This window comes from Channa argus, chromosome 22, assembly GCF_033026475.1.
Source record: "Channa argus isolate prfri chromosome 22, Channa argus male v1.0, whole genome shotgun sequence".
Taxonomy (NCBI): domain Eukaryota; kingdom Metazoa; phylum Chordata; class Actinopteri; order Anabantiformes; family Channidae; genus Channa; species Channa argus.
In genome coordinates, this window is record NC_090218.1 from 6,715,941 (window position 1) to 6,741,018 (window position 25,078).

The 25,078-nt window shown below is 40.7% G+C and overlaps 2 protein-coding genes across 3 annotated transcripts; one reads left to right on the forward strand and one right to left on the reverse strand.

Annotated features, from left to right (window-relative positions):
* Positions 1-587: 587 nt before the first annotated feature.
* On the forward strand, positions 588-9,891 carry septin4a (septin 4a). Its single transcript, XM_067491318.1, is given in 12 exon segments — positions 588-940; positions 2,538-2,891; positions 4,466-4,562; positions 4,763-4,849; positions 5,008-5,131; positions 5,364-5,498; positions 5,638-5,755; positions 6,648-6,749; positions 6,837-6,933; positions 7,109-7,271; positions 7,721-7,823; positions 7,904-9,891. Coding segments are annotated over 12 exon segments (1,524 nt in total). The 5' UTR covers positions 588-868; the 3' UTR covers positions 7,976-9,891.
* On the reverse strand, positions 9,860-24,564 carry mntb (MAX network transcriptional repressor b). 2 transcript variants are annotated; one of them, XM_067491317.1, is made up of 6 exons: positions 24,217-24,564; positions 19,658-20,216; positions 19,530-19,571; positions 18,907-19,018; positions 13,758-13,950; positions 9,860-13,379 (listed from the first exon to the last, which is right to left on the reverse strand). In XM_067491317.1, exons 1-6 carry the CDS (start codon positions 24,287-24,289, stop codon positions 12,580-12,582), a joined length of 1,779 nt encoding a protein of 592 aa, XP_067347418.1. In that variant the 5' UTR covers positions 24,290-24,564; the 3' UTR covers positions 9,860-12,579. The 2 variants fall into 2 exon arrangements, with proteins under 2 accessions (XP_067347418.1, XP_067347417.1); XM_067491316.1 differs by lacking the exon at positions 24,217-24,564 and adding an exon at positions 21,645-24,164.
* Between the last annotated feature and the right edge of the window lie 514 nt (positions 24,565-25,078).

The following is a 25,078-nucleotide window of genomic DNA, read 5'->3' on the forward strand; positions in this document are numbered from 1 at the left end:
ATCTACACATTTTTCAAATGATGGGAAGATTTCACAGCTCCATTTCACTTATGACTTAAATTGAGAAAGGAGAGAAACTCCTTTATGGATTCTAAATTCTCCGACAAGAGTTGACCTCAAGGCTCTACTCACTGTTTTCAGCAGGGGAGGTGCAATATTTTGTGTTATGCTGAACAGCAGATGGACATCAGCGTTCAATTTTAAATAATCACAATTGAAGATATTGTGTTTACTGGTAAATGACAGTGCTAATAGTGTGCCTGTCAATGCCTTAGAGCTTAAACCTAAGTGCACAGAAATATCTATCGAAAGTTCTGTTTTAATATAGAAATTCTGAAGTATTGAAGACTGTCACAGAACTACTGTGATACTGAAGACATTCTAAAAAACTCATTCATTTAAGGCACGTTCTGAAACATTCTCATATTTATGAGCTCCCTAAGTCCCGAGTCTAAGGTCTTGTAAGTTTTGTTTTCCTTTGGTGAATCCAATCCGCCGCCGAGTTAATGTTTGGAAGTTAATGTTTGTGCTAAATTCAAATGTTGCACATTTTATGGTTTCAACTAATACTCTTCACTTAAGTATGTTGAGCGGTCAATTGTTGTTGTTGTTGTTGTTGTTGTTCTTCTTCTTCTTCTTCTCTTTAAAAACTGGTTCCTCTATCCTACCATCTTGTGCTTAGAACCTCCTCAGAGTGGCAGCACTAAGCAGACTGTATTCAGAGCTCGGTGTAAGCAGATGGCTCCACAGCGACAGCATTTGCCATATGTGTCCATTGTTGTATCGTTTGGTCTTATGGCATCACTACTGTAGTTTGTCAGGTTTGTCTGCCTGTGATCTGAAGACAGTTTGAGGAAAAACCCGCAGCATGGAGCACATGTCTTCACCGGTCAGGTTCCGCAGCAGCAAAAAAGGTACGTCTGCATTTTACTGAGCACCTGTGTTCGTACAGAAACAGATAGTATAATGGGGATAGAGTTTGCTATAAAAGTCCTTACAGCAACAGCTAATATTCCAATAGGAAAGAAATACCTGCACAAGTATAACATACACAAGTGCCAACACAAATGAAAATTTATATTTTATTGTTGTACTCCCGATGACCTTGTTGAACCTTATTTTAAAAATATCTCTGCTGTTTATCTGTCAGTAAAACTAAACATAAAATGTTGTCATAGGCCATTCTGTTTTTTTCCTAAGTGGAATGCTGCATTGTATTTAACGTTTCTTTAATCGATATAAGGAGGGCATAGGCTACCAAAGTTTCATTTACAATCACTATCTGCACATTTTCTGTTCTCATTATCCAGCTCATATAACAAGTCGTTTTGCATTTTTGTAACGTTCCTTACAAGCTGTATTCTTTTTCCCACACTTATTTATGCTGTCCTTCCTGCTAACAAGCTGCAGCTTTGTCAGAAAAGGAGGTAGGACATGTTTGTAGAATAGTACTTAATGCTAGTGTTTGTAGCTTGAGTGAGTGGGTGTTAAATCTCCACCACCCCCACCCTGTGAGAGCATTAGAATTTAGATTAATCCTGCTGCAAAGCTTGGTGGGTAATGACAGCTGACAGGTAAAAGAACGGCAGACAAACCCTGATCAGGCCCACAGCACTTTTTCAACAGGCTGTGAGTGGAAAGAAGCAGGTGTGAAGTTTTGCTTGGCGAAGCTGCACCTGGTGGCGAGTACAATCACTCTTTGGGGAACTTTTCTGTGAGGCAACCAAAGCAGGTTTAAACTGCGGTGTTGCAATAAGAGAGATCATTCATGCTGCGCTGATTAATATTTTTTATACCTGCTATGTTTACGTGGGCTTCACAAAATTTTTTATTTTAATCCAGTTTGTTCACAAACGTCCAGGTGCAGACTGTTTGATTTTTCTGTCCACTCTGCCTGAACAGATGGATGAGGACCTCTGTAATGGTATAATGGGATCACAGGTCAGAGCTAATCAGTGAGCACTACAATAGAGGACAGAATTGGTCGCTTAGGCTTCATGCCACTGGCCCTAACAATTAGATAAAGTTAATTAAAAATATAATATTAATTATAATATATAATTAACACATTTCTTACTGTTTTGTACACAGACATTTGAGATATAAAGCTCTCTGTCTGTCCTTCAGTTTGGACTTTCTTGATAAGCCTGCAGTTTCTTCTTTTTATTTTTCTGTCAGTCAATAGATATTTATTTTTATTATTCCAAGCAAATCAGTATATTGTGAAAATATAATGCAGTATATTCTGCTGTTGCATGTCAGTCCATCCTAGCAGATAGATAAGATTTCAGATCCCTCCTCTGTCGGTCTTTCTTAGTTTTTTTTTCCGTCCAATTCCACAGGAGACTCAAGCGTGTGAAGATAGGGGCAGGTGATGTTGTGTGTTGTACAGACTGAAGCTCATTGAGGCAGATTTTGATTTGATAAGGAACATCGCTTCTGCTAGTTTTGTCTGAAAGTTATTTATACTTGTTATAGTTTTACTTTTTTTTTAATACTTCTGATCATCCCTTTGCTGCCTTCTGTTTCTGTCCCAGCTGTCCACTTTGTCCATCGAGGACCAGGATGACACCCAGTTTTCTTACACCATGAGGGATTTTCTTCCTATGTCTCTGCCTTGTGAACACGCATCAGCCAATCGTGAGGCAGAGGGAACTGGGGCATTCGGTACCCTATCCGGTACTTATCCTCTGCCCCGTACAATTTCCTGCCATCCCCCTGGCTCTCCGACACTCCATCACAGACCAAGTCGTGCAGGGGCAGACACAGAGGTTCTGTCTCTGCCAATGAGGAGGCAACTTGTCTCTCAAGTGTCTCTGGACTCATCTCTGTGCTCAGCCTCCCGTCCACAGAGTCCATGGGGATGCTTTGACCACTATGACTCTGCAGAGGTGGGTTTCTATGTTGCTTGCTTCTGTGATGTAGTTCTTTTTTCTTTTCTTTCTTTTCTACTTTTATGTTGAGAGATCAAAAACTAGAGAGATGCGTGAAGCCATAAATACCCTAATACAAAATGGAATCAAAACAATAAAGGAGCTGAACTACTAATTTTAAATGCACACACTGTAAAAGTTTGACAGTAGTACACATATTTTAATAAGTGGAATTAGTACATTTCAAAAACATTATATAAAATATTACGTCTTTGAAGTTTTGGTTAAAATAAATACTGACTTTCATGTGACTAGGTTTCATGTAAGTGGTGTCTGATACCACTTACAGTTGAATTGAAATTGAATTGATACATTACATATATTGCTTTTATCACACAGTGCTGTAACGTAACTAAGATAGATAAAAAGTAAAAAGTTAAAAATGTTATAGAATTGTTTTGAGGAATGGAAGAATTCCTTCCAAGCCAATGTGCACGGCACATAAATAGTTACTAAATCTATTGGATAATTTTCCATAGAAGTGTGGAAAATTATGAAGTTTACATTTACATTTACATGTAGTCATTTAGCAGACGCTTTTCTCCAAAGCTACTTGCACTTTAAGGAACAAGGCAAGCAAAAATCTAAATCAATTAGAAAAACATCAGAGCAAAGTCCTATCAGAAAAAGTGTTTACATTCCACCAGATGCAAGTGCAAGAAAGAACAGAAAGGAAAGTTAAATTCAATATAATTCAACTTTATTTATCTAACGCCAATTCACAACTAAATCATCTCAAGGCACTTTATATAATAAAGTCAAGACTATAAGTTATATAGAGAAAACCCAATAAATCATCCTTGAGCAAGACCTAGGCAACTGTGGAGAGGAAAAACTTCCTTTAAAGGAACAAACCTCCAGCAGAACCAGGCTGAGGGTGGGCGGCCATCTGCTTTGACCGGTTGGGCTGAGTGGAAAGTGGAGAGAAAAAACAGAAGAGCAACAAAAAGCAACAACAAAACATCGTGCAGGTTGGTAGGACCAGTAGCTGCACACTGGAAAACACACAGCTCCAAAGCAGAGGACACCTGCAGAAAGGGACAGAGAGATGGAGACAGAGAAGAAGAAAGACAACTAAGAGAGAAAAAAAGGTGCAACGTTAATGTCATACAGTGGTGAAAAATAAATGTGGGGAAACTAACTGTAACTAACTATAAGCTTGATCAAAGAGGAAGGTTTTAAGCCTAGACCTTAAATTAAACAGTGTGTCTTCTTCCTGAATCTGAATCCTGAAGTGTGTTTTACTGTCTCATTTGTTTATTTAGTTTTACTTTATTGGGCTTTAGCACTTGTGTAAAAATTTGGCTATATTTTAAGTCCTATTTTTTCATTTTCATAGAGAAAAATATAATGTTTTGTGCCTTAGGGTCACCTACATATTTGTCCTGTTTACATTTTTACTTTCATTTACTCCACAAAAAAAAACATTTCCTAGTATTTACTGTGATTGTAAATAATTTGAGTTCACATATTAATGTCCACGGTATGCACATACATACATTTTATATTTGTGTGGGGGTTTTTTTCTGCAGGACCAGGACAAAGAATATGTGGGTTTTTCAACATTGCCCAACCAGGTTCATAGAAAGACAGTGAAGAAAGGTTTCACATTTACACTTATGGTGGCAGGTGAGTTCCACCTTATGTCTGCTAACTAGGATTCTCTTACAAGTTCCACTCGGACTGTTACAATAAATTTAGATGACGGTTTTGTGAACGCGTGTGCTGAAATACATTTTTCTGAGCATTACAAATGTTGCACGCATGGATGTGATGTCCATACCACTTCAAGACTCAGGATTTTAAGAGGAGTCTCTCTCCCCCTGTAGGAGAGTCTGGCCTCGGGAAATCCACACTAATCAACAGTTTGTTCCTCACTGACCTCTACAAACACAGGAAGGTCCCTAATGCAGAAGGTGAGACCATTTATTTACGTGGGGTCTATTTAAGTCAACTAGCTGGAATAAGGCTATGCAGATGGTCTATATATGGAAAACATCATGCTGCTTTAGGCCTCAGAGTATGTGTGTGTGTATGTATGACTTATTTTATTTGCTCATGCTTGTACCTGCAGAACGAATCAGTCAAACAGTCGACATCATCAAACACACCATTGGCATCGAGGAAAAAGGAATCAAACTGAAGTTTACCATCATAGACACACCTGGCTTCGGAGATTCTGTCAACAACACAGGAAGGTGAGCTCAGCACAGTTCTCCCCCTGCGAAATCAGACCAAACTGACCTAGACATGACACAGTTCTCTTTTGCTGATGTTCAACTGTTGAGTAAATTAACACGTTTAAAGTTAGGGTGGCCCCAAGGTCACAATCCAAATTTCAGCTGTGGCATCATCAGCAATAACTCGTATCATAAATCCAGTTCACCAGCACAGCCGTCCTTTTACTGAAATGTTATCTGTTTGCATTAGCTGGAAGCATATAGAAGACTACATCGATCAGCAGTTTGAGCAGTACTTCCGAGATGAAAGCGGTTTGAATAGAAGGAACATCCAGGACAACAGAGTTCACTGCTGCCTCTACTTCATCTCTCCATTTGGCCACGGGTAAATCCCCTGATTTACCTCAGCATGTGAAGCTAAGCTAGTACAACAGTACTGCAAAACTGAAAATAAATAATATTTGTTCAGGATCTTACGTCCGTGTGTGGACATTTGCACACAAAAAATATTTTTTTCTCAACAGTCTGCGACCTTTGGATGTGGAATGCATGAAGGCCTTGCATGAAAAAGTCAACATAATTCCTGTACTGGCCAAAGCTGACAGCCTGACACAAGCAGAGGTCTCCAGAAAGAAGATGAATGTATGAGCTCATAAACCCACACAAACCACTGGCATGAACTGAGACACACGGCTCAAGCCAATCGTAATGTACATAAAAGGGTATTTCAGCAGTTTACCATTTCACCTCCATATGTCTTGGTAACATCAGCATGATTAAGTTACAGAGGTTTAAAATTTTGATGTCTTTTAATATCTTAGTTAAATTGTTTACATTTTCTAATTAACACTTAACACAATGGCCAATGGAAATATAATTACAAGCCCAATTCCCCCAAATTTTTAAACCTTAATAAAAACAGAATGCAATGAGTTGCAATCTTCATCAACCCATATTTTATTCATGATGGAACATAAGCAACATATCAGATGTTGAAAACTGAGAAATGTTCATGGAGATTATTAGCTCATTTTGAATTTGATGGCACCATTGTTTCTCAAAAAGTTGTAAGAGAGACAACTAATGGCAATATTGGCAACAGGTCATTAACATGATTGGGTATAAAAGGAGCATTTCAGGGAGGCAGAGCCTTTCGTAAGGATACGTAAAGGAACCTAAAGGCAGAGGTTCACCAATCTGCGACAAACTGAATCTAAAAATTGTGGAACAATTTCGGAAAAATGTTCCTCAACGTACAATTGTTAAGACTTTGAAGATCCCACCATCCACAGTATATAATATCAACAAGAGATTCAAAGAATCAGGAGGAATCTTTGTGCGCAAGGAACATGGTCTTTTGTAGCAATTTATCTTTTAGGTTTTTCTATGTAGACCATGGAATGTGAATTAGTATTGTGTATTGTGATATGTTGCATTAGCAATTCCCTATCTCAGTATTCCAGATAGTTAAGCCCTCTATTCTCTGTAGAAGGAAACTTATTATTACTTTGTCTCTCTTTCTCCCATACTCCAGATCAGAGAGGAGATCAAGCTGTTTGGGATCAACATCTACCAGTTTCCCGAGTGTGATTCAGATGAGGATGAAGACTTTAAGAAACAGGACCAGATACTCAAGGTTCTTCAGTTTATTTCTCATGTTTTGAATTGAACCATTCGACCCATTTTAAGACTCACACGTCATTGTTTTCATTTTGTTCTGCAGAACAGCATCCCCTTTGCAGTAATCGGGAGTAATGTTCAGGTGGAGAGTAAAGGTCGCAAGTTCAGGGGTCGTGTTTACCCCTGGGGTGTGGTAGAAGGTGTTACACACAGACACACACACACTTAGTTGTTACTGTTTTTAATGTATGACCAGTGTTTGCTCCAACTGTAGCTTTAGTCTTTAGTCATAGGGAAGTTTTTTCATATACATTATGCCGCTTTGTCAAAGAACAATCAGTCTTAGCCAGTGTCATGATGTCGTTATGTGGTCAGTGGAAAACCCGGCTCACTCTGACTTCCTGCTGCTGAGGAACATGCTGGTGAGGACGCACATGCAGGATCTGAAGGATGTAACGCGGGAGACGCACTACGAAAGCTACAGAGCACAGTGCATCCAGAACATGACGCGTATGGTGGTGCAGGAGAGGAAACGCAGGTGGGTGGAGGATTATCTCTGTCTCTGCAGTTTCTCCAGATGTGAGCATTGATAATTATTTAGTATTGAGTATTTTACATATTGGTTCAGCTGCAGCCCTTTTCATGTGATTCTTGTTTACAGTATTTTAAAGGGGAATTTATCCCGAGCCATGAGTTTAGGAATCAACTTCTGTTCCAAAAATAATTTGTTTTGCAATATTCAAATACCAATATGGAAAAATGAAAGGAAAAACATGAAAATAGTCAGCTATTTTTTATCTTCAGCATTTAGCCATAACCAATTGCACAAAATATTCTAAAAGAGGTACAATAGTTTTTCTTTTAATTATTCCATTCGGGGCCTTTTGGGACAGTCCTGTTGTTAGTTCAGTCTGTGATAATTGACATAGGTTGTTAATGCAAGTTGTGTTTTTCTTTTCATGTGCTGTATGTGGGTGCTAAAATCAGTTTGCATGAGAAGTACCGAGAGAGGAGCGAGGTAGACTTTCCTCTGCCACTGGCCGTCGTTGACTCTGAGAAGGAAAGACTCATCTTTGAGAAAGATGAAGAGGTACGCACTCACACACTCACTGACACTCGCTCACTCATGGAGATAATCACCACTCGTTTTTGCATTCATGCCCTCTGCAGCTGAGAAGGATGCAGGAGGTGCTGGAGAGGATTCAGAAGGAGATGCAGCACAGTCAGAGAGGCGGCTGTTGATTGTCCCATAATTCCCCATGAGAGGAGACAAACACCCAAGAACACTCAGGAACACAGAGGTGGTGCTGTTTATTTAATCTGAAAGGAAAATAAATGCACCCTGTATAAAACATATTGTTGTTCCCAAGGAAAATTTTAACTGACTGAGTCAGGAATCATGGTTGGCAGATATGTTTCTGTGGGTCTACACAGAGGAGTATGCTGGATATTTTAGGGTTGCAGAAGCAACTGCCAAATCCTAACAATTCTTGGGCACATGACAGAGGGGTCTCTTCTTTAAATATCGGTTAATTAAATCAAGCTAAACTGCTTAAATATTCCATGTAATTGTCATACAGCTTTGGTTTTGTGAAAACTATTTAAGAATTGATTTGTTAATCCTGGATTAAGCTATTGTGTATTTTAAAAAAGGCAAAATACGTGGAGAGTTACAACACGACTGACCGACCGGTGATCTTGTCATTGCACTTAAGTGAGGTTTTGGGAAAGATGGATTCATCTTCATTAGTCAGATTTTATCTGCGCTGGGGTGTTTTTGCATTTAACTGTTATTTAAATCTACATTGAGCTCTTTCCTCATTTTATTCATTGTTAAAGTAGATTCCACCAATGATTTGGTTCTGAGTGATATAGGGCAGGTGACAAGTGAGTAAAGTTATCCATTAGACGTGCAAGAGACAGAAGTAAGAATAACAGGCTTGTTATGAAATTTTAACTCCATAAAACCATGCTCAGAAGACCTTTTAACTACATGAGCAACTTCTATATCTCTTTACTTTTTTCAGTTTGTTTGTCATTTTGTGCATTGTATAGAACATGTACAAAGTTTTATTTTATATTTTTATTTTTTATTTTATTGTCTAAGGGTGCTTAAATATAGAATATGCAACATTTGGGAATTAAGCAAGTTGTAGCATGAGACCAATAATCTGTCCAGTTAAGGGTCCAAATGGTGATTGTGTGTCAAAGCCTGTAGTGTCTCAGAAAAATAGAGGCAGGGTACCCTTTGGTGTCTGGTTTGAATGTCTCTGATTGCTTAGAAGTGTGAGCCTCGTTCCAAAACAGAAATTGTAATAATCACATCAGCATTACATGAGGGTTTCTCAATAAGGAAACTGAGCTGAACGTTTGGGGTTGGTGCTTGAGGGACTTCTTGTTCTTGCAACAAAACCAGCTGTAAACAACCAAAACACCAAGGCTCATGTCAAGCTATCAACGGTATAAACTGAAAAAAAAAAAGCACTGGTCAGCTTAAAGCAGTTTGGTGGATCTCCCTGGCTCACAGGTGGATTCTGTCATGTTCAGGAGTCACTCTGCTTTAAGGCAGTCGCTCAGCTGCTAGACTTGTTTCATTGGTTTCAGGAATATGCTTCAGGAGGACTGATATGTTAACATAACACTGCCACCTAGTGCTCATTGTAGTGACGTTAGGTTTGAAACTACAGTTTGACATTTTGTTAACTTGTGAATCTATTGTTTTCGCAATTTTAATTTTACAGTTTTGTAACGACAAAGTGATAGATTATCAATAAAAAGAAATATTTAAGTATTATTTGCTTAATGTTTTTACCCCAAATCATTAAACACTGAAGCAAGATCTGTTGTAAATGTATTAAGATTTATTAAGAATCTTTATTATTTCATCAGCATAATTCTTCATCATTAATATGTTTTATCTGTTATCATTGTTATCTTAAACAGTGGACAGTTAGATCTAAAAGGCAGCCCAAAGTGTACAGGCGATATATAACTTAAAACTTTCTCCATAGGGAAAACATGTTTTATATTCATATATAATATCAATGTAGCATGAGGTCCAAGATCCTGCCCACGTTATACAGTATTGTACATGGTCCCCAAAAAAAACCAAAAAAAAAAAAACCATAAAAACAAAACCTTTTAACAAAAAAACTAAATGGCAGTCTACATGCAAAACAAAACCAAAAAGAAACAAGCACTTAAAATTTTAAGATACTTACGCTCATATGCCAAAACGTGCATACAATCACAAATTTATAACTTTCATACACACATACAAATATTACAAACCTCAAATCGAATATTAGACATTATTATATTATCAAGGAAAGAGCAACAATTTTTTTTTTTTGTTTTTCACTTTTGCCACTCCATGTCTCAGTCCAAACTCACAAAATGGAAAACATGAAAAAGAAAAAAAAAAAAACCCAGAAACAAATGACAATAAACCTTTGTCTATTCCATTCTCTCAATGTGTCCGTGTTTTGCCAGAGTTGTCACAGTGTTCAGGAAAACTGAGTATAGGCACACACGATAGCACCCAAACAGACTCATACCATAAATCACCTGTTTGTATAAAAAATAATAACTTGCTTCACACACACACACACGCACACACACACACGCGCGCGCACACACACACACACACACACACACTCATGCACAGGCAAACTGTGTGACCAAGAAACAGAGCCATGCTACAGGTACAGTAGGATTAACTATAGTACAGAATATAAAACATACTGCATACAGTCACATATACGGACGAAACATACAGAAACAGCAGAAGAGGCAAGGAGCAGATCCACGCGACATCGACTACAGATTTAATGGGTAGGCTGGGAGACCCATGAGCTTTTTAAGATTGTGCACATGAACACACACACACACACAAAAGACAAACACAAAGAAATGGATGGGCATCACAACACATGTTCCACTTTGAAGTGAAAATAAATTTCAAACACATATTCTCAAAAGTCTGACGAGCAGAGGATTCAGTTTGAGGTTCGAGGTCAAGTTGCTGCCAAATTATTCTTCACAAAACTGCAATACAATGCAAACCAATCTTTAGGTTTTGTGCCATGTCCACACTTTTTAAAGACCTGAAAGTGTGAAAAACATTGTCTTGAATCAAAGACAACCTCGCATATCACAATTTGTTTTCAAGGTCAAGAGTGAACTGTCTGTTACTGTCTTGCAAGAGTTTAAAAGCATGTGCAGGAAGTGTGTGTTGAGCCCCCATTGCGTGGGGTAACATCAGGCAAAGTATGAGGTACAGGACGAGGCAGCAGAGGGAGCTGTTGCATTAGAGTGAAGAGGATGATAGCCTGTATTGTCTTATGGTGACAAAAGGAAACATGTCACTGAAGGTTTGGAGCGTAGTTATCACTGGTTTTACAAGATATCAGCTTGTTGCCCAGGCTTCTCTTTGAAACGACATTCAACATACAAATTTCAGGCAATAAGCAGGCAACTTTCCACGATGACAGTGACGGAAGCTAATTTGAACACATCATCTTAGGTGATAATTAGTCTCATTAAAAACTAGTGTAAAGCATATGTAAACAGTGCTGGGCATTTAAAATTATATGGGTTGGTTTCCTGAGCGCTTGTAAAGCCTTAAATGTCACCAGTGAGAACAAAGACTTAAAAGGGATTAATGTATTACAATGAAAAATCTCTGGCTGTTTGAGTAAATTGTATTTTGGTATATTGTGAGGTTTTATCCAAAGCTCAGTAAAAAAAAAAAACAATATCCCCCACAACCTTTAACATAACCGCTATTTTTTGAGCTGACATTTAATTTAACAGCTCTTCACTGTGGGGTAGGTAATCTTGTCAGTGCACTGTCTTCTTACATTTTAGTCTGAAATTATTTTTTCCAAACAATGGAAAATCACGTTTACACATTTTATTTTCTAATTTCTAACCTGTTGCTCTACTTTAAAATCTGCTGTTTTATAGAAATACAAAGTCTATACAGTAGCATGAAAAATGCTACAGTATCCCATGATCATTGTCCTAATTCTTTTTAGATCCAACCCCTCATTTCTGCAGTTGCTCTGTATTTAGAAGCCATTAGTTAGTGGATAAATAACTCCACTGTTGTAAATTCACATGTGACTTGCACACATAAACAGAGCAGAAAGTGCACACAGAGACAATCAGGCTGTGTTTGTTTGGTTTTGATTTTAACTGAAAATTAAATGAAATTGCATTAATCTTGAAAAATGAGGAACTCCACTGTTGTGGCAGTGTTCCATCTTCAGTAAGTGACAGGACTTTAGATCTGTTAAGATGGATGTTTTAATGTCTTCTTCACATTAGATCAAAGCTCAGGGTGTATTTTATTCAGACCAGTTAGAAAACTGAGCTCCCAGTTCTTGCTCCCAAACACATCAGTGACATTTTTTCCACCACAACGTCCCACCTGATATCACGATTACATGAACAGCCTAACGTTTTCCCTCAGTGAGTGAATGAATAGTTAAGGTAAATCCTTGATGCCTGAGTGTGAACTGAGCTTATTGTTAGTGCTTCTGGTTGTAAAGAAAGGAGGAAAGAGAGGAAGGAAGGAAGGAAAAAGTAAAGGAAGGTAAAACAGTTCCTGTCTGCAGCGGAGACAAATGTCACAGTCTTATTTTCACAAACAATGGCCCGACCCACTTACTCTGCTTTAAAGTTATTGTTCACAAACTAACAGAGCAGAGACCAAAATATCTCTGGAGATATTCATCACAAGTTGTTCAAAAACAGCCAATGTAAATTTTTATGTCTGTTGTTTCCTATTGGGAGAAAAATTCATTTTTTTCTTCCCCCATCAGTCCATGTTTGTTACTCCTTCAGGCCAGTTTGAGTGTGCTGACAGGAAAGGTCGGGACTGTAACCATGGTGACGGGGTTGAGGACAGCAGCCTGTCCGACCAGCTGGGGATGGGGGGCCAGCACTGCAGTGGGTTTCCCCAATGACGGGCTCCCCTGGTTCACCACAGCTGCGCTGTTCACCTGGGCTCCATTAGTGCTAGCTTGAGGATTAGCCTGGACGTGCGGCAGTGTGTGATGGGTGAAGGTGTGGGTGATGTGGCCCACCATGGTGGGCTGAGAGACAGACACTCCTTGGGGGTAAAGAGTAGGGAGATGGGATGACAGGGGTCCTCCTAGGTGAGCCACTGGGTGGACGGTAATGTGTCCGATGGGCTGGGCAGCTATTGGCTGGTGAGTGGCGGTGGCAGCTGGAGCCCCTGTGATTGGCTGAGGGGTAGAGGAAGTGGGGCCAGGAGATGGGGCAATGTGCGTTAGGTGCTTATGATTGGTGGGAAGGGCGTGATTGACAGCCTGAATAACTGACGGGTGGGAGACGGCAGCATGGGCGATGACAGTGGGCTGGACCTGTAGAGCCTGCGGTGGTGGAGGGGGCTGACCCAGGGCCGGAGCTGGGGCGATTGCTTGAGGAGGAGGGGGAGCAGAGGGGGAGGGCGTGGTCAGGACTCCAGAGAGAGGCAAGGTGGCATGCTGGATTGACAGGTGAGGAGTGAGGAGTGTCTGGGCTTGTAAGATGGGAGGTGCCAGCTTGGGAAGGGACGTGGGAGCCTGAGGAGCGGAGGAGTCTTCTTCCATTTCCTGCTCAAAGTTGTCTTCTCCTTCTGTAGACCAGAGAGGAGATTATGAGTAACCATGATGAGATGCAAGAAACATTGACATGTGTGTACATGAATGTTAAATATAAAAATATTAACCAGTCAACAGGATACAAGAAACTAAAACGGTATTTGAAGGATTGGATCAGGATTGTAATGTCAGTCTTAAAATAATAGTGAGTAGCTGAGCTAAGTGCATATCTTATATTACAATAAATGAAACAAAAAGTTGTTAGAAGAAAGCATTAAAACTATATTATATTAAGACTTGGAAAAACCCAGAAAACCTATGCTTACGTTCTGGAGAAAAACTTGGATTAGTTCTGCAAGAAACAGGTAAAAAAAAAGAAAAAGAGATACAACAATATGCATTGAACCCTGTACCTGAGGCAGTGGAAGTGGAGGCCTGGTCGTCCTCTGGCTGGATGGTCTGTCGGAGGACTCTGTCGATCTCCATGACATCCATGCACTGGCTGAGCTCGTTTTTCAGCTCGGCGAGCCGCTGCTGTGTAGAGATCTTCTCTCTGGCCAAACGCTCCATCTCGTGCTCATACTCCTTCTCCTTGCGCTTCAGAGTCTTCCAGGGGAGACACACACAGCAGAGACGATGAGGACTGACAGTAAAACACTGCAAAACAAACTTGTGGTCTAATTAATGCACCATGTTAGTTGACACATTCTGTAAATTCAGCATAGGCTACAATTTGTATAAACAAAGACAAGAAAACAAATATGGAAAATTATAGTTTCTTCTAAAGGTTATAGTTGGTTATTATCATAATAATCCAAACAATCCAATCATTCTCTTTCACAAAACACTTTCCCCATTCACTCTATCAGGTTTGATCGATTTTGCTTTATTGTTTTTGCAATCTGTGCTAAACTGCTGGTAAAGCAGCTCAACTTCCTGCAGATATTATCAGCAAATGCTTTGAAGGAAGAAGAGGGAATAAGTTCCTGAATTACTGGGAAGTTGGTATAATCAAACCAATGGCAGAACTGTTGACTTTTGAACTGTGAACTGCAGAACAAGAACAAAAAGAAGATAAAAAGGCAAACAGGAGCAGATCATAAAAGGCACAAATGGTAATAAAATTGACTTCTTGCTCTTGTTTCTGAAATCTTTGTTTTCACTATCTACAGTTCAAGAAACACTGCAGCATGAAAAGATCACGGTCTGGGCTCATATTTCTCCTGAAAAACGTCCTCCATGATACCTTAGTTTTACACACAAACAGTAAGGCATGCATGCAAATGACTGCGTGTTCACATTGTTTAGGACTGTGTCATCAGCTAGAGCACCTCCCATTTCCCGGATCTAGTGTTTGTTTTTTGAGAGAACGGGGTCAAAGTGGAAGTGAAACTCCTGCTGTTTCCAACAATCACACACGTTTATTATCATCGCCAACTCTTCTGATGCCTCATTGGATTACAAACGGACATGAGTGACTCAAACGTTGCAGAGCACTGGTGGATGCTGAGCACTGAGCCGTATGTGTGTTTACAGATTTACAGAAGAGAACCACAGCAGCAACCACAAGAAGACAGACAAGTTAGCAGAATGAGCTTTCCCAGTCCCACCATGACATCTCTGTGACCTAGTTTTTCTGTGGGTCAGCTGACGCAGGAACACCAAACAGTACGACAGCCTAAGAACATTAACAGATTATGGGGCAGGACTGAGGGAGAGGGGAGGTACTGGAGGAAAACTGTTGGGTAAAGGAGGGCAGAGCTGAGAAAAGATGGGGTAAAGAGATTACGTATGTGGGTAAACGGCAAGGTAGTCAACTGGTGTAACGTTTATACAGTGGCTATCTGGTTAATTTAACAGCAATATTGGAAGCAACGTCAATAGAGACTTAAAATGAGACCTGCCAGAAAACTCTTACTGTTGCACAACAGACAGAAAAAATATAAATAAATACTGGAAATGAATAAAAACAGCACAAAGAGAACAGAAAATACGCATAAGGGGACTCATGATCCCACTACAGGACATTCACTTCAGTAAGCCATTTACAGGCACGTGACTGGCTTTACACGCAAACCCACTTTCCTCACCGCTCCCGTTCACATTTACACAACCACCAGTCCAGACCTGGTGACCTCTTCCATCTCACACAAGCTCAGCATCTCTCATCCCACAGCCCCTCCTCTCTACAAGCTTCCACACATGCAGCCTTTTCCCATAATTTGTACAAGCTTTCAGAGGTCATAAGTGTAGAGGACAAGCTTGTGGGGAAGTGACAGCAAATAAGCTTTTGTAACACTTCCTACAATTATGTCCTGACCTCAACCCCACATGAGCATTAACACTTAAAATGACACACACAAATTAAAATAGCTTAGGCCTATGAATCACATTGAACATAGACATAAAATAGGTGAGAAAGGAGAAGATAGTAGCTAGAAGACTAAAGGTTAATTGGGGACCTATCTGTAGTCCCTTTCTGACATCCACACCTTTACATAAATCTGAAGGTATCTGGACATGTCTGCTTCATGTTTGAATGAGCACTCTACTGCTTTTTCCTGTGAAAGCTACAAGTTTTTCTAACGTTGTGGTGGTGGACAGGGTTCGGCAGGGGAAACATGTAATTCTGCCTGTCCTGTCTGCACATGTGCATCCGTAAAGCCCCTTTCAAGGCCCTCCCCATACAAACCCAGACACCTTTAGTGCTATGGCAAATCAGCGTTTCCCAAAACTGTTTCCTTGGCAACCCCATCCCTGAGGATCTGGCTGCTTGAGCGACAGTTTGTGAGGAAAAAAAACATAAGGAGATATCTAATTGGGTAAGCATAGGGCTAATTACACATATGGAGGGATGTGACTGGACGTTCTTTCTTCCCACCCCCACCTCCTGCACACATTCACCCCCACCTCGTGCACTCACTCACCCCCACCTCCTGCACACACTCACCCCCGTCTCTGCTCCATCTATGCCTCCTTTATTCTTTCTCCTTCAACAGATCCCTTCCAATAAAAAAGGTAACAATGACTTCCGACTAATGTAATTTGGCCTTGCATGTGCCTAAATTGAGAAAGAGCATAGGATCTGGATCTCAGTCAGAGTTAACAGAAAATGCTCACATTGGCAGATCATCATCCACAACCATGGACAAAAATATAACCACTATCTGAGCAGTTAGTCTTTACATTGCACAAACACACTCTCCTATGCAGACAAAACATGGAGGAACGGACCGACTACAGAGCCCTGGCCACCTGCTGCCTGTTGCTATGGTTACCGCAGCGGGTGACACAGGACGAGACAGAAGAACAGGAAAAAGGGTTGACACAAACAGATGTTAAAAAACAAGAAAAAAACCTAATTCAACACTGATTACAATGCTACAACCACAGAAAGACAGTTGCTGCTACCTTAGCATCCCATCATCCCCCCCCCCCCCTTTTTTTTGCAGTCTAGAGGTGCAGGGAGAGTGGGTGAGACACGTCAACGTCATCAGGGCTGATCTAGCCATGTGCTCAGATCTCACATGGCTCTGGGAGAAGGAGGGTGACTGAGGTTTACAGGTTTATGCGAGGAAAGGTAGAAGAAGAGAAGGTGGTGGTGGGAGGGTGCACTTTTCTACTGTATTGCCCTAAAATTGCATTTTTTACAACATCACCTTCTCTTTTTGTTAGAACAGTAACATCACTCCTGTGTAGAAATGGGTTTCGATAGCTTTTTATGAATTTTCAGTTTGTCAGTTGGCAATGAAGACATCTTTTAAATAATGTATTTAAAATTGTTATTTTATTTAGAAATGTTTTTTCAGGGATAAAATAGTTAAACAACCATGTATATAGGCCATGGGCATATAGCAAAAACATTATAAGCAGCACCCTTCCCTGGTTGCGCTTTGAGATGATAATGTTCCCTTATACATTTTTTCCCCTTTGTCATTCTAATTTGACAAAACCTGACCTGATTGTCAAGTGATGATCCCTTCAGCTGCGCTGCCTTATTGAGGTGACGCCAATGTCCAGCCTTGACGCGAGTAGCTCCACTAGACATATGCTTAATAAGAAAAAAATTTACATTTACGTATATTTTTACCTGTCTCGTTTTAACTTTATCTTGAGACTACAATTTTGATTTCTCTCTGTAAAGCACTTTGTTCAACACCTGCTGCTGTTTATTATGCTCTATAAATAAATCTGATATAATAACAACTTTACACACATTTTACTTAATTTAAATATGTGATATTATTAACTAATGTAATCATGCACTGAGCTGGGGGACTGTCCCTTTTTCACTGCATATTTTGTCACATTAACCCTGTCCTGCATTACTATGTTTCCTTTATTTTGTCGCCTTTACACAAATAAAATTATGCAAAGGAATCAAATTATTCCTTGGATTTAACACTCATTCAACCACCTTAAATCTAGTTCTATATATTAAACTAATCATTACATTGTAAAAATACTATTTTTTTCCACTCTGATTAATCACTCATTAAACACTGTATCCACTCCTGTGGATACTAAGGCTGGAACTAGTGACTGTACAATGAATTATTTGGCTAATAATTGTTTGCTTTAAAAAAGGTAATGATAATAATAATAATAATAATAATAATAATAATAATAATAATAATAATAATAATAATAATAATAATAATACCACACTCAAATTAAAATCTTCACTCTGCTTTCAGTGTCCCAAAATTCCGAAGTATTCCATTTAGTATTCCAAGTTTTCCATTAAGTCTGCAAATCCTCAAATTTCAGAAGATGCATATTTGACATTTTGATGAATTAGTAATCACTTATTAAGATATTTATTTTTTCAGCACTATGAGTTATTACCAACACGGAGACTGTGCTGCATTTTGCTTCTCTCTGCATTACTTTTGAAAACCTGGCTCTGGCTTCTATCAAACCCACCATCATCATCGCCTGTCAAAATCTGCATCAAACCCCTCTGGGTCGGCTTAAGATCTAGGAACAACTTCTATCTCACAGCCTAATTTAGCTTCTTCTGCTGACTCCCGGCTGCATACTCCACCGTATCTAGCTCCAAGGAGGCAATTCATTTCTGCCAGTTGAAATCCTTCCTTGTCTGCTTTTAGATACGGAAAATGGACCTCTTCAGGCCACAAGGCCCTTCCCCCACAACAACCTCAGATCAAACCGCCCACACTGAACATCTCCAACACAACTGCAATATGAAATTTCAATTAATTTTCTTGGTGAAGCCATTGTCTGTTTTTTTTTTTTTTACACTGCGTTACAAAAGGTTGGTGTTACACAATGTTTTAACTCGACTCTTTGAAAAGCTTAAACTATTGCTCTCAACTGCAGATGTACAGACATTGTACAGACTCCCCATGTTCTTACAGGCCATTATTTGGTGGCTGCTATATCACAGTCACAAGTTACTAAAAAAACAAAAGAAGCAATATAGCAACTATAGTGGACCAAAGCGTGTGTTGTTACCAGAGTTCAAGAAGCACCAGTGGGGTATATGAAGGCTTACAGTTTAATGTGAAAGCTTAAAAGACGTGGTCAAACCCCTCTCACCTGTATGTAACGCAGAGCACTGCGAAGAACGCTAAGATTGGAGGTTTTCTTCTCATCAACATTTGGAACGTTCTTCTTCAGTGTTTCAAAACACTCTTTGAGATGTGCTCGCCTGAAGGATCAACAACCCGACAGTCACACTTTTGATATTCACAAGTTTCAATATAAGTTAGTGGCCTGGAAATACATCTAAGGTTAACGTAAGGTCAAAAGATTCTCATGTTTAACCTATGTGATAAAATTTATCACTACATACCCCCCCCCACTATTTTTTTTTTTAGCTTATTTGTGTCTTAAAAAAAAGCACTTGCTAACAAGTGGGTAAATTGAAATACAGAAGTCGTCAGAAATGAGACACAAAAGCTTTATACCCCTGCTGATTGTATTCTGGCTTCATCTGTGAAGATTATTTTGCTGAAGATCTAAGTATCATAAACCTCTGTCTCTGAGCTAATTTTCTGCAATAATCAAATAGCCATAGTTGAGGGTGAGCAGGGTGAAGCTAACTTCTGGGCAAACCTAAAAAAAGCAAATGTCATCCCTAAGATACTATATCAAAGGTAATTTAATCACAATTATTTATGATTAGTGAACATTCGACCAGCAAATAAGTTGTGACTAACCTGTTCTTCTCCAGTTTATTGTGCACTTCTCTGGTTCCCGCTCTAAAAATAAATAAAAAAAGATTAAAATAAAACCATAAACCCATTTAGTCATTTAATAACCTTGACAAACACACACTCAAACTGACCCTCCTGGTCTCCTCTTTCCTTCCATCCCCCTCAGGTCCTCCATTGTCACTCCATTCAGTCGTGGCTGAGATGTCGGTACAGCTTGATGGGTCACCGGTGCGTGCTGAGAGCTGGAGCCATTAGTGCTGATGGAGGCTGGATACTGAATCTGAACCTGAGGCTGTGGTAGGCTGGGTTTTATATCAACTGACTGCAGGCTAGTCTCCACCTTGATCTGGGGGGCACACAACAGCTGATGTGAGGACGACTGCTGGTGTGGGAGGGAGGATGCGTTCTTGGCTGTCGAGGAGCTGTTGAGAGATGTCGCTGCTGTGCCGATCGGCGTAGTAAGCGGTAGCTGGGGGACCGAAGGTGTTGCAGTGACAACAGGCACCATTGGGATGACAGCAATGGGGACCTGTTGAGGGGGGAGAGAGGGTGCAAGAGGGATGTGCGGCTGTTGACAGTGAGTGTCATCCCCCCATGTGACATGGTTGATTCGGACTGGCTGAGGGGTCACAAGTTCCACACACTTTGACTCGGTCTTGATGATAACCTTCTCTTCATGCTGCTCTTCCTCTGTGAGAAAGGAGAAATGTAGTTTTAAACCAGGTAAATATGTATGAGTCTCAAACATATTTCAGGTTTTAAAGGTCAGAAAAGAAACAGAAATAAATGATACTAAAAACCTGGTGGCAAAGTTTGAAGGTCCAAACTAGCTAAGAACAGAGAAGGACATAAAAAGTCATCAGTATGAAGAAATAACTCAACTTGTTGTCAAGTATATTAACTTGGGATACCACATTCTTAAACGAGGTTTCACAGTACAAATAGTGTAATGTTTTCTGTCTGGTCTCCATCTGAATGCTAGGGTAAGACTGCAGCCATCATGTGATCCTGGCTATACTTGCAGGAGACTGTGCTGTAAACGCCACAACTATACTTTCAGATCTACTAATAAAGTAATAAAAGCTGATCATTATGGATTAACCACCTGTCAGCACACAAAGTGGTTAAAATCAGCTCCACCTTTCCAATAATAACCTTTGACTCTTTTTTATTTATTACTACATGTTGTGCAATAGTTTGCTGTAACTACCATCATCTGTATTGTTTAAAACACGTGGTTTTCCTAGTGGAGTACTTTTAGTTTTGTACTTTAGACCAGCACTTTCACTTTTACCACCTTTGCACACAGTGTACCACAATTTGCTGTGTATGGGGCTCAGAGTGGCCACATTAACCCTTGTCCTCCATGACATTATTAAGACTATCAGTGGTAATGTTGTGGCTGATTGGTGTAACTGTTTAAATTTGCACGCTCTAATTTTCTGTCATATATGTAACGATCTGATCAAATGTTCATGTGTTTCTGTAACTTTGATCTCGGTTTCCTCCCAAGATTTTCAACAGGACAATTAAATGACAGACCTTAAGCTAGACAACGACATATTTAGGAGCTATCACTTTCTATTTTCTACCCTTGAGTTGTCTTACTATTTCATCCTGAAATTGGTTTTAGTGAAATAATTTGAGAATGTACATCAAAAGAAAAAATAAGGAAGCCAATGGAAACTAACAGAAAACAGAGATATTAGAGATGACAGGATACAAGTGGAGAGTCACTGTCCAGCTCAGATGTCCTTCGGGTAATCTAACCTGTTTTACTGTGTGCACACAAACACATGCAAAGAATGATGTCATCGCAAAGTCAGACAAGGAAGAGAAAAAAACAACTATAATAATAAAAATAACAGAATAGGTTTCTTCATCTGTTTCCTGGCTGAAGGGACCCCTCCCCGACCTTGCCGTGACTGGAGAATGCTTCTACGTCAGGTCGGACCAGCAGCAGTGGACTTTTGTCAAGGACGGTCTACGCTGGGTCAATCGCAGTCAGCATGGTAACAAAATATAGCCTACATAAAGCCTTGTTGTAAATAAAAGCAAAAATTAGGACAGACGTTCCCATTCTGTGCTTGTGTTGAGTGTGCAGACACACACACTCACTTGACGATACGAGTGAGTAGTTCCCACACACAGAGGCAGACAGACTCAAAGCAGTGCGGAAAGCCCTCCTTGGTTGCCGTGGAAACAGCAACATGAGACAGAAGATCCCAGGGATTCCTCAGCCCTGCACACACGGCAACACACCGCAGCACCAACCAGCACCGCCGCCGTTAAAAAACAAAACAGAAATACTGCATGCCGACATGCTGGGTGTTAAATAACTATTTCATTCTTTCCCAGTGAGATCGAAAACACGGATGACGCAACTGGATTTTACCTGCACCAGTGAGTTCCCTCAGAGCACACTTGCACAGACTGTCATCATGATGAGATGCACAAGATAACGATGTGTGCCTGCCCATTTAGTCAGCTATTTACTAAATCCAGGGCTGTAACTAATAAGTGTTTTATTATCACTTAATGCCTATTATTTTCAACACAAAGAAGATGTCTTGAAATTGTACAAAACACAATAATTCGCCCATGTCTGAAAAAGAACTGAATCATCATTTGAAAAACTGTAAATACAGTACCACCTTTTAAATATTTCTCTCCCTCCCTCCCTCTCTGTGCTGGACCACTGACTGTTGCTCCTTCCCCTGACTGTCTACGCTTCATTTCAGATGAATTGGATGTGGATCTTGGTCCCCCAAGAACCTCCCTCTTCTCTCTCTCACTCTCTCTCATTACCTTCTTGTCCTTTCTCTCTCTCCCTTCCGTTTCCTTCACATGTGGGAATGGGTTTTTAGGCAAAGTCAGTCTACTTTACGGGTCTTTACAGATGGGGCTCCGGTTGGCATCACCTACAGGTTGCTAATCATCCTCACAGGAGACATTCTTCATAACATCACGTTATCAGGGGTCTATCAGACTGTTATGTGATCATAAAGAAGGCAACTCTATGATGCTCAACAATAAAAAACGAATTTGAAATCCTCTACAAACAGGAAACACAAATTTTATGCAATTTTTTATGCAACATTTTATGCAATAAAATAATTATAAGTACCGAGCCGGCAGTGACTCAGTTAGGAGAGTGGCTGCCTATCAAAAGCTTGCATCCCCACTCCCCCCAGCCACATACTGAATTGAGCACCGAACCCCCAGACTGACCTATGACAGTAAAACTGACAAGGGTTGCATCAAGAAAGATGTGGTAAAAACCAGTGCCAAATCAACGTGCAGACCACACGATCTGCTGTGGTAACCCGAGCTTACAGCACAGGCCAAAGGAGAAAAAAACACAACAACAACATATGTTGCAACTGTTGCAGTTTCACTAATAAAAAGATGGCTTTTCATAGTTTTTTTTAGGAAAAAGCTAAAAACTGAACATACTGTCACACAAAAATGGGTAAATTCCATAAAGATGTTTGACATGTAGACATGTCAGCTGACCACATGTAGGCTTGTATTCTAAATTATCTCTCTGTAGTACCGTCCACGCAAACACACACACCACGCTCCAGTTTGTGAAGTGCACGCAAACGTATATTACATAACTTCTGCATTGAGAGAGGCTGGGGGGGGGGGTTTGCCCTACTTACACCCACCACCCTTCTCTCCCTGACCCGCCACTGTCACTAGGCTGAATGGGAAGGGCGGCTACATGTAGTGTGCGTGTATGTCTGTGTTTGCGTAGGTGTGTATCTAGAGGAGGGGTGGGAGGGCAGTGTGCACGTGGTTGATGTGGGAGGATCCAAGCACGCGGTAGGGTGAGTACGTTGGGGAGGGGGGTTGATTAGTCTGACACGTCATCAGAGAGGAGAAACACAAAAAGCACCCCTTATTCTCCTCCTTCCCCTCCTCTACTGCCCCCGTCCTCTTCCACCCATCTCCGCGATCATTGTGTCCACTGACAATCCGAGGTTTCAGGACCCCAAAAAAAGGAAAAGTATAAGCACAAACAATTATTTAGCATGCACGCGGGCGCAGACAAGTATGCAAATGACAGTCGGAGAGCGCGTGAGGGCCCGCCCCGGTGTGTGTCATGAGATATGTGAGCCGTGTCACGGTCTTATGTAAAGAGCAGCCTCCGCCCTGCCGGCGCTCGACAGACAAAAACTGGGGCGAATCGATGGTGAGGGGCGCCCGAGGAGAACAAAAGTCATTCTGCACAGATTTTAACATTCATTTGCTACAGTAAAGCGCACACTGTGAATTCAGTTACTTCACGAATAGACCACCGTTTCTGACAGGAACTCCTCACACACACACACACGCGCGCACGGTGAGTCACTACTGTTCATCACATACACCGAGAGCGCGCAAAGTAGCTCTGGAAAACAACTTTCCATGCTGAAGCAAATCAATTGTCGAAATAATACTCCTCTCGGGAACAGAAGACACTTTGTAGCGACTTCATGCTCTTTTTGGCGTGAGCCCAGGCCGATAAGCAAAAACTACAAACGCTTCCGCTTCTCATAGGCGGGTCGGTTGAAAATGCAAACCCAGGCGCTGATAGTAAGTGGACAGAGTCCCTCCAGAAATGCAGCAGAGAGTTAGACACACTGATTAATTTCTACGTCAGGATGCAGGCTCGGTGCCTCGCGCCAGGCTGCCGTTCACTCACCACGTGTGATTTGTTGCTGCTGGGCTTGCCATTCCAGATATCTGGCCGCCTCCAGAAGTGTGTCGATGCTCATTGCGCGTAACGTTAAAGCCCGACGGCAGGCGACCCGGTGGCCCGGGACGGAAGGAGGAAAAAGACCGAGGGGTAGGTGGTGTCCCGCTGGGAATCGCCGCGTGCACGGTTCGCACCTGCAGGTCTGAGGATTCCGTCCGCTGTATCTGTCCTGAAAGCAGGCGGACAGTTTCTAATCCAGCCGAACGGAAAGTAGATCCTCGCATACGTAAAAACAGGATTGCAACAAGATGGCGATGCGAGCACGGGAATACACACAACAAGGCGAGTCGTGTTCTCGTTAAGGCCCGCCCCTCCCGAACTGCCCCGCCCGGTTACTACGGCCTGCGACAAAACCCGGAGAACGATCTGCGTCCGGCTCCTCCGCGCTGTCAGTCTGAGCGACCAAAGTCATTCACAAGTACACATAAAGTGCAAGTATCTACAAAGTACTCCACTACATTTGGAAGTACATTGGAACTTCAGATTCTTAATCAACTTGGGGTACATGTACATTAACTAAGAAATAGATTTCCTTGGCATCAATCTCGTAGTTTACAACATGAACGAATCTCTATGGATTTCTTTGAAATCAAAAATAAAATTTCTTCAGAAATAAAAAACATATTTATTAATGAGAACAACTAATTCCATATAGGTTAATTTGAAAAATAAAGGTTTTTTATGTGCCCTTTTGCAACTGTAAAACGTAACAAAACTTTTTAAAAGAGAAAATATTATATAGTTATAATTATCAGCACAGTTTACTAATATCACCATTTTTAGAACTACGACGTTTTATTAGCGGTTA

Excerpts from the sequence above, each read along its gene's own strand:
- mntb (XM_067491316.1), bottom strand. The coding sequence starts at position 21,738 with ATGTTGCTGTTTCCACGGCAACCAAGGAGGGCTTTCCGCACTGCTTTG. Across the intron at positions 20,217-21,644 it reads CTACTCACTCGTATCGTCAA|AGGAAGAGCAGCATGAAGAG; the intron begins GTGAGTGTGTGT and ends CCTTTCTCACAG. Across the intron at positions 19,019-19,529 it reads AATAAACTGGAGAAGAACAG|GCGAGCACATCTCAAAGAGT; the intron begins GTTAGTCACAAC and ends TTGATCCTTCAG.